Source organism: Lytechinus variegatus, chromosome 4 (genome assembly GCF_018143015.1).
Source record: "Lytechinus variegatus isolate NC3 chromosome 4, Lvar_3.0, whole genome shotgun sequence".
Taxonomy (NCBI): Eukaryota; Metazoa; Echinodermata; class Echinoidea; order Temnopleuroida; family Toxopneustidae; genus Lytechinus; species Lytechinus variegatus.
Window position 1 is genome coordinate 44,591,716 of NC_054743.1, and position 10,610 is coordinate 44,602,325.

Genomic DNA, 10,610 nt, shown 5'->3' on the forward strand with positions numbered 1-10,610 from the left:
AAAAAGTGCTTAGAATCACCCTTTTTAGGTCGGAATGTCAAAAAAAAATTGCTCGCACTTCGCGCTCGCATTATTGAACTGTAAGCAGTCCTTAACAGGTCCCTTTTCGCTAGAACAGTTGATAAAAATTTCTGTTCGCGCTCGGGGGTACATACGAATCTTGTTCAGGATCACACATAACATTGCCCAGAAAATTAAATTTTCAGGAAAAATGCATTAAAATAAAAAAAAAATCGCTCGCGCTTCGCGCTCACACTTTTTATAAGGCTTATGAGATTATTTTATGTTTATGTTGTTTTATAAGAATAAAACTAAGAAGTGACTGATATAGGTGAAGATAATTTCTGGCCTGGTCCCCTATTGGCGAAAGTCGGATCCGCCCTTGTGGACACATAGACACACACCGGAAAATGGCCGGTGCACCCCCCCCCCCCCCAGAAAAAGCAAGCACCCCCTGGAAAAAAATCCTAGCTACGCCACTCGTTCGAATCCCACTGGTTCCAATTTTTTCTGGCTTATGATTTTCGATTTTCATACAGATCGAGCATACTGATCTTATGATTTTCATTACAGATCGAGCATATTGATCTTTAACAAATAAGAGTAACGCCGAAAATTTGTTAAACAAATTTTGAATTGATTTTCATGTTACTATTTTATCAGATTGAGACTCTTGTTCTCAAAGAGGATCTCAGTGAACGTCCGTCTGCATCACGGGATTTCGCTCAGTTCATCTGTAAGATGAATCACCTGAAGAATGATGATTGTTTGTTTTTGATGAATGATTTTGTCTCACCTGCATAGCAGAGTGAGACTATAGGCGCCGCTTTTCCGACAGCGGCGGCGTCAACATCAAATCTTAACCTGAGGTTAAGTTTTTGAAATGACATCCTAACTTAAAAAGTATATAGACCTAGTTCATAAAACTTGACCATAGGGTTTATCAGGTATTACTAAAATTCCTATCAGAGTTTCATGTCACATGACTAAGGTCAAAGGTCATTTAGGGTCAATGAACTCAAACCATGTTGGGGGAATCAACATCAAAATCTGAACCTGAGGTTAAGTTTTTGAAATGTCATCAAAACTTAGAAAAACTTTGAAAGCATGTTGGTCTAGTTCATAAATCTTGGACATAAGAGTAATCAAGTATCACTGAACATCCTGTGCGCATTTTATGTCACATGACCAAGGTCAAAGGTCAATGAACTTTGGCCATAATGGGGGTATCTGTTGAATTACCATCATAACTTTGCAAGTTTATTGATCTGACTTTTAAAACTTGGACATAAGAGTAATCAAGTATCTTTGAATATCTTGTGTAAGTTTCAGGTCACATGACCAAGGTCAAAGGTCATGTAAGGTCAATGAATTTTGACCACATTGGGGGTATTTGTTGAATTACCATCCTATCTCTGTAAGTGTATTGGTCTAGTTCATAAAACGTGGAAATAAGAGTAACCAAGTGTTAATGAACATCTTGCGCGAGTTATAGTAGTTTTCAAAGTCAGCAATACTGCTATGTTGAATTGCGTGATGCAGGTGAGACGGCCAGAGGCATTCCACTTGTTTGTATATTTCATCGCTGTTTTACCTTGAAAACTGTCATGAAACATTAGTGTCTTATTGTGTTGTTGAAATTAATCATTAATAAGGTTAATATGATTTCAATACACAGTGGATTGTAAAGAATGTAAAGTAATATTGTATTCATTTTCATGTTACTATTTCATCAGATTGAGACTCTTGTTCTCTACGAGGATCTCAGTGAACATCCATCTGCATCACGTGATCTCGCTCACTTCATCTGTAAGATGAATCATCTGAAGAACCTCACACTCTATGGTTATCATCATGATGACTTCTACTCAACATCATCGTCGAAGGCATCAACTACAAAGGTAATATACAGTAAGAGGTATTTACATGTAAAGGGACAGTACTTAATGAAACCATAATGCTCTTTAAATTGTCTCATGACGCTGCGATGCCTTATATAAACTACAATTGTCAATTCCGCTTTGTAATGATTTTTTTTTTCTTGAATTGTTATTGAATTGTGATCAAAGGACCTGACTAAATGTAATTTCTCACTACCGACAAAATCGAACAATGTTTCATTTTCTTATTTCAATTTATTATAATGCAATATAAATATTTAATGTAACGGTTAAGACATAAAAGCATATTGGTTGTATTTTGTATGGTAAACCGTTTGCAATTTGCAATTCTCTACTGTTTAAGTCTAATAGTGAGAAATATCTGTCAAAAGATAAAAATAGGGCAAAAGATATTTTAAAAGTTTTCTTTTTAACTCTGGGGACGGTTTGGTTTTTGGTACACAGTGGTTACATGATGCTGCAATGCGAAATTAGCCGTGTGTAACAGCTTTTAACAATTTTTTTTATTCCTACTTCAATTTTCAGTTAATAAACGGGATGATAATTTCCTAAATGAGAGGTATGATGTTGTAAGAAACGCGCATAAAGGAATGTAAATTAAATTTTCATTTTAGTTGTTGATTTTATCGTTTTTGGTATATTTCATCGCTGTTTTACCTTGAAAACTGTCATAAAACATAAGTGTCTTATCGTGCTGTTGATATTAATGATTGATAATGTTAAAATGATTTCAATACAATTTGGATTGTAAAGAATGTAAAGTAATATTAAATTCATTTTCATGTTACTTTTTTATCAGATTGAGACTCTTGTTCTCAACGATTATCTCAGTGAACGTCCATCTGCATCACGTGATCTCGCTCAGTTCATCTGTAAGATGAATCATCTGAAGAACCTCACACTCAAAGGACATCATCATGATGACTTCTACTCAACATCATCGTCGATGGCATCAACTGCAAAGGTAATATATAGTAAGAGGTATTTATATGTAAAGGGACAGTACTTAATAAAACCATAATGCTCTTCAAATTCTCTCATGACGCTGCGATGCCTTATATAAACTACAATTGTCAATTCCGCTTTGTAATGATTTTTTTTTCTTGAATTGTTATTGAATTGTGATCAAAGGACATGACTAAATTTAATTTCTCACTACCGACAATCGAACAATATTTCATTTTCTTATTTCAATTTATTATAATGCAATATGAACATTTTATATAACGGTTAAGACATAAAAGCATATTGATTATATTTTGCATGATAAACCGCTTGCAATTTGCAATTCTCTATTGTTTTAAGTTTAATAGTAAGAAATATCTGTCGAGAGATAAAAACATGGCAAAAGATATTTAAAAAATATTTTTTTTAACTCTGGGGACGATTTGCTTTTTAGTATACAGTGGTTACATGATGCAGCAATGCGAAATGAGCCGTGTGTAACAGCTGTTAAAAATGATTTCTGCTTTGAGGAGTATGATGTTGTAGGAAACACTCATAAATGAATGTAAAAAAAAAATATTGTTGTTGATTTTGCCGTTTTTCGTATATTTCATCGCTTATTTACCTTGAAAACTGTCATAAAACATAAGTGTCTTATCGTGCTGTTGATATTAATGATTGATAATGTTAAAATAATTTCAATACACATTGGATTGTAAAGAATGTAAAGTAATTTTGAATTAATTTTCATGTTACTATTTTATCAGATTGAGACTCTTGTTCTCGATGAGGATCTCAGTGAACGTCCGTCTGCATCACGTGATTTCGCTCAGTTCATCTGTAAGATGAATCATCTGAAGAACCTCACACTCAATGGTTTTCATCATGATGACTTCTACTCAACATCATTGTCGATGGCATCAACTACAAAGGTAATATATAGTAAGAGGTATTTATATGTTAATGGACAGTACTTAATGAAACCATAATGCTCTTCAAATTGTCTCATGACGCTGCGATGCCATATTATAAACTACAATTGTCAATTCCGCTTTGTAATGATTTTTTTTTCTTGAATTGTTATTGAATTGTGATCAAAGGACATGACTAAATGTAATTTCTCACTACCGACAAAATCGAACAATTTTTCATTTTCTGATTTCAATTTATTATAATGCAATATGAACATTTAAGTAACGGTTAAGACATAAAAGCATATTGGTTGTATTTTGTATGGTAAACCGTTAGCAATTTGCAATTCTCTACTGTTTAAGTCCAATAGTGAGAAATATCTGTCAAAAGATAAAAATAGGGCAAAAGATATTTTAAAAGTTTTCTTTTTAACTCTGCGGACGGTTTAGTTTTTGGTACACAGTGGTTACATGATGCTGCAGTGCGAAATGAGCCGTGTGTAACAGCTTTTAACAAGTTTTTTTTTATTCCTACTTCAATTTTCAGTTAATAAACGGGATGATAATTTCCTAAATGAGAGGTATGATGTTGTAAGAAACACGCATAAAGGAAAGTAAATTAAATTTTCATTGTTGTTGATTTTATCGTTTTTGGTATATTTCATCACTGTTTTACCTTGAAAACTGTCATAAAACATAAATGTCTTATCGTGCTGTTGATATTAATGATTGATAATGTTAAAATGATTTCAATACACATTGGATTGTAAAGAATGTAAAGTAATTTTGGATTCATTTTCATGTTACTATTTTATCAGATTGAGACTCTTGTTCTAGTCTACAGGGATCTCAGTGAACGTCCATCTGCATCACGTGATCTCGCTCAGTTCATCTGTAAGATGAATCATCTGAAGAACCTCAAACTCTATGGTTATCATCATGACGACTTCTACTCAACATCATCGTCGATGGCATCAACTACAAAGGTAATATATAGTAAGAGGTATTTATATGTAAAGGAACAGTACTGAATGAAACCATAATGCTCTTCAAATTCTCTCATGACACTGCGATGCCTTATATAAACTACAATTGTCAATTCCGCTTTGTAATGATTTTTTTCTTGAATTGTTATTGAATTGTGATCAAAGGACATGACTAAATGTAATTTCTCACTACCGACAAAATCGAACAATGTTTAATTAGGTGGTCTGTCTTTGACAGATCACCTCTTAATTTCGTCAGAATTTTCTTTTTATTAGGTGGTCTGTCTACGACAGATCACCTATTGATTTCGTCAGAATTTTCTTTATTAGGTGGTCTGTCTATGACAGATCACCTATTGTTTTCGTCAGAATTTTCTTTATTAGGTGGTCTGGCTATGACAGATCACCTATTGTTTTCGTCAGAATTTTCTTTCTTTATTTCTTTCTTTATTCTTGGCACCTATGATTGTCGCCGACTTTTCTCGAAATTGGCTTAATCAATTTTGCTGATTTTTTCGTCATATATAGAATCTATCATAGAGACGGCAAAATAAGCTTTTCAAGGTCATGTGGTCATGATGACGTCATCTACGCGCCATTTTGTAAAATTCTTCATTTGATCATATCTTCATTATCAATTATCAAAAATTAACAATATTTACATGACATTAACTTCATGTCAAGGGTCAACTGTCAATGTCATCAAAGGTCATGTAGAGGTCATGATGCGCGCGTACGCGCGCGTCAAAGGTAAAAAAATCGTCCAAATGACCTATAAATTTTTTTGGGTACGTTTCAGGTGACAATGACAATGACAATGACAATGATGACAATGACAATGACAATGATTTATTTACCCATGTCACCCTAATTCGGGTATTGGGGATATTATCATATAGAACATAACATATTCAGAATCATTTCAATTATATTTACAAAGTATTTACAAATATATACAATCACATGTTACAGAGTAATTGAATAAATACTACATGAAATTACTTTAGAGACGTAAAAGTAAAAGGAATGATGTGTCTCTAAATCAATTGGTGAGAGAAGGAGGAGAGACAAAATAGGAAAAGAAGGAAAAACAAAAGGGGAAGAGAGAGAGAAAAAAGAAAAGAACAAAAAGACAAATGATTGTAATAACAATAATTTTTAAAAGAAACAGTACTAACAATGATAATAAATAAATATGAATGAATGCGTGTTATAGAATTGAAAAAGTTGGAACTGCAATGCAAAGGCACCGATATGTGTATTTAACGTGGTTATATATATAATTATATTGGACTTTGGCATAAAAATTGATAAAAATTTATTTTAAGAAATTAGAGAGAATTAAAATTTAATTTATCCTTTACCTAATTATTGTTTATTTACATATATACATGAACTTGTTTTCAAATAGAAAATGTTAACATAAATATTTTATTTGTTTATTTATTAAACTTATCCATTATAATGCTACAAAATTTTGATAAATTTATTAATGTTGACATTTTGGAAGAATTGAAAAGCTTAAACATTTTCAATGCATTTGGACGGCTTGTATAGGAACCATCAATATATTTCTTTCTTGCTGTAAGAAATGCAGGGCACTCGAACAAATAATGAAATTCATCACCCAGCTTTGATGTATTACATATGGTGCATATTCTCTGTGATCGCTCAATATTTGCAAATCTACCAGATGTTATTGGCAGACGGTGGTTTCCACACCGGAATCTTGTTAAAGTAATTCTGTATTTGAAAGGCAATTTTAGAAGAGATAATTCACAACTGCAATTTTCTTTGAAAATGCGATAGTTTAAGCACAGTGAATTAGAAAACATTTCAGCATGCCAATTTTGAGAGTATATATCGTCCAATCGTGTTTTAATTGTTGCTTTGAACCACCGTGGATTTATTGGCTGATTATCAAACCAAAGGTAAGATAAGCCTAATTTATCCAATGTATTTTTTATTTTTACTAGCCACGGGTTTTGATATATATTCAGATCAAACATTATTTTCAGAATATCGTAAACAGTATGGGACAATTTTGATGTTTTGCTCTGGATTATTTTAATCCAAAAGTTTAACATTCTGCACTCAATTAGTTTCTTGATACTGTGTTTACCGACCTCTCCATATGTCATGCAATTTGCAGTAAATTTACTCACATGAAGAAGACGTTTATAATAACGACTTTGAAACATTTCAACATCTTGAAGATTACTTTCAAGACCCCACAACTCACTTCCATATAACAAAATCGGAAGTACCAATTTTTCAAACAATTCTAATTCAATATCAACTGGTAAACTCAACTTTATTGATTTGGAACGTAAACTGAACAATGCTTTTTGTGCTTGACTTATTTGTTTTTTCCGAGCTTTCGAAAAGCGGTTATTATAATTCAAAACTGTTCCAAGATATGTATACTCATCAACAACCTCTAGCTGTTGATTATTGAAAGTAATGATGGGTAAATTGCGGATCTTACCACGAGAGAATACGACAATTTTTGTTTTTTGTATATTTACATTCAACGACCAATCTTCACAGTATTTGTAGACAGCATTTAATGCTTCTTGGAGATCATTTTCAGATTCTGCTAATACAATGGTGTCATCAGCGTATAATAGGGTAAATAACTTAAGATATACACATATATTTCTCTCGAGGAGTTTTTCTTTCAGGCCATTCATAAGTAAATTAACACCATTGCAATTTTTTCTCAATGTATTGTCAAAATCATTGATAAAGATTGCAAATAATAATGGAGATAGATTATCTCCCTGTCTTACTCCTATATTACGTTCAAAGAACTCAGACCGTTGTCCATTGCTCATAACATAAGATTTTGCGTTTTCATACATATTTTGGATCACCTTGAGAATTTTGCCATTGATGTTATACTTAAGTATTTTAGACCACAATAAATGTCTTTTTACAGAATCGAATGCTTTCTTATAATCAATGAATGCGCAATAAATTCTTTTCTTTTGAGATAGATAAATATCTATCAGACTGTAAAGAGTAAATATATGATCTAGAGTACAATAATCCTCACGAAATCCTGCCTGTTCTTCACCCATCAGGTTGCAAATATCAAAATATAAAGAAATTCGGTTATTTAAAATAGATGTGAACAGTTTACCTAAGCAACTTAACAATGTAATTGGACGATAGTTATCTGGTTCATTCACTGAACCCTTCTTTTTGTATATTGGGCAAAGGATACCTATTGTCCAGTCTGTGGGAACTTTGCCACAATCCAGTATTAAGTTAAACAGCTTTGTGAGGAGTTTCATCATAGGTTTGCTGCTATACTTTATCATTTCATTTAATACTAAATCATCACCGGATGATTTGTTATTTTTAAGCTTCTTTAATTGATTTTCTATCTCCTCTTCCAAAATTGGATAATTTAGTTCAAGGCTGAAACAATTTGCTTCATTAGGTGTTGATTCCTCATCTATAGTGCGTCTGTTTTTAACATCGTCTCCTTTATTCAGTAATTCAAAAAAATCTTTGAAAGAATCAATTGATACATTTGCACGATTCTTGGGCTTGGAATTCGCCTTGCTAAGATATTTCCAAAGGTCGCCAATGTTATTATTTTTTACTTTCCTCAAATTGTCCTGAAGGTCAGAAACATATTTTGATTTTTTCTTCTTCAAAACTGTCTTGTATTGTTTGCGTAAGGTATTCAAAACTAATTCCATTTCCATTTTCATATTTTCATTTCTACATTTTTTAATTCTATTTCTTAATGTTAAGAAATTCTTTCTCAAGTTCTTACATTCTTTATCAAACCAAGGCTTCATTTTCGGAGATGCAGTGGTAACAGTCGTGCCAGTTTTTTTCTGCCGTGACATACCACATAGAGTTGCAGCCTTAAAATATACTTGTTTTATTTGATTTACTATATCATTGACAGATTGAATACTAGTTTGGGGCATATTTCTAGTAACCTCTATCATTTCTAATATTTTGTTTATTTCATCTTCATCTAAGGAGTTTGCAAATGTGTGAGTTAATTCTGAATTCCATTTATAATATTTCTTTTTCAAGTGAGAATCATTATCGTTATTGGTGTAATGACTCTTCTCTTCTGGAAATATTTTTTTCTTAACATATTTCATGGAAACAAATATTGGACTGTGTTTATCTGACAGACATTTTTCAAAGTTATCAACAGTAAAGTCTTCAATATGATCAATGAAATTTGCAGAGACAATACAATAGTCAACTGTGCTTGCGTCGGCGCAGGTTAATGCACCCTTACCATAATCTTGCCCAAAGCGGCCATTTACAATGTGCATGTCAGTAGCTTGACATAGATTAATCAGTTTGCGACCGTTAGCATTTACAAACTTGTCTTCGTTAGATCTTGGTGGATAAGAACAAGTTGAGGGCATGTCTGCATTATCTGCCGACAAAATGACATTAACAGAAAAGGTAGAGTCATCATCTTCAATATAATGTATTAGTGATCCTGATCTTGCATTGAAATCTCCTATCAAACAAACTGGCAACCCCAGGGTACCATTAATTTTCATTAAATCATATATAACATCTTCAAATAAATCATCATCGTAGTGTTTAGAATTTTCATGTGGCATATATACCGCACCAATTATAAAAGCAAAGCCATAAGCACCTTTATTCACTTTGAGCCAAAGGACAGAATCACTTTTGAAAACATTTACATCTAGTTGTTCAACATAATTTCTCAAACATTGTTTGGAAATGATACATAAGCCATGGTGTCCACCAAGACGTGGGGAAGATTTGTCATTATTCTCTTTACAAATCATCGTATAGTCAATCAGTGGCAGGTCAATGTATTGAGATCTAGTTTCAGATAAACATATAAAATCAAAATCTTTTATATAGCACTCTAGTATACCAAGATCAAGTTTTTTTCTTTAGACCACATACATTTAGCCCTAATATCTTGAAGTTATTATTCAAACCCAAATCCAAATCATCAGATAGAATGGTACCTGCTAATTCCTATTTTGACAGTGAGAATTTCTTTAACTGATCTTCAGTCCATCCAAGGCGGAAGAGATCATCACCTGTCTCCACTATGTATTTATCCTCCTTCCCATTCTTTGCAACAACGCAATGAATGCGGCCATCGATCGTCCAGATTTTCTTGGTGCTTTCTGCTCTTCGAATTGCGTGGAAAAGCTTGGCTCTTTGGGCAGTCAGGTCTTCCTCGATGTAGATCCCTCTGAGTTGGTCGTTCTCTCTTAAGCGTCGCTTACTCCTCATTAGCTCAACTTTCCGCTCCCGTCTGACAAACTTCACGATGATGGGCCTATGTCGTTCTTGCTTGCTGGGAGTAGAGGGTCCTCGCCGCTTTGATGTGGGCAGACGATGACTCACACTAATGTCGTCTGCGGTGATGTTGACATTGATCCTCCTCGCCAAAGCTACTACCTTCTCGGTGGTGTTCTCTCCATCTGTTTCCGGCACGCCGTAAACTCGTACATTTTCCCGCCGACCATATTGCTCTAGACGATCGATATCATTTTCCAGCTTCACTTGTTGAGATGGGTGAGATGGCAACGGCGTTGGTCTCATCTGCTCTATCGCAGTTGTCACAGCCACCTTGACAGCCTGAGTCACTGCCTGGATGATAACCGGTTGTATGGCCATCAGAACCTTCGTGATTATATTTTGCATATCACCATCAGAAAGATCAGATTTCCCCTTTGGCCTCTCCTTTCCACTAGTTGCGGCAGCTACAGCATAGGTGACGGCCTCCTCTATATTTGGGGGCGGTGCTTTCATAGCCACTTCGTCATCAAGCACGTCAAATCTATTTCCTGATGCCATTATGACGTCACAATAAGGTCAGTGTTAAG

At 33.8% G+C, this 10,610-nt stretch overlaps 1 protein-coding gene across 1 annotated transcript; it reads left to right on the top strand.

Moving 5' to 3' along the window:
• Window positions 1-757: 757 nt before the first annotated feature.
• On the top strand, window positions 758-4,375 carry LOC121413008. The gene is made up of 5 exons (XM_041605771.1): window positions 758-766; window positions 1,737-1,901; window positions 2,701-2,865; window positions 3,614-3,788; window positions 4,305-4,375. The coding sequence occupies exons 1-5, from the start codon at window positions 758-760 to the stop codon at window positions 4,373-4,375; spliced, it is 585 nt and encodes a 194-aa protein (XP_041461705.1).
• The last annotated feature ends 6,235 nt before the right edge of the window (window positions 4,376-10,610 follow it).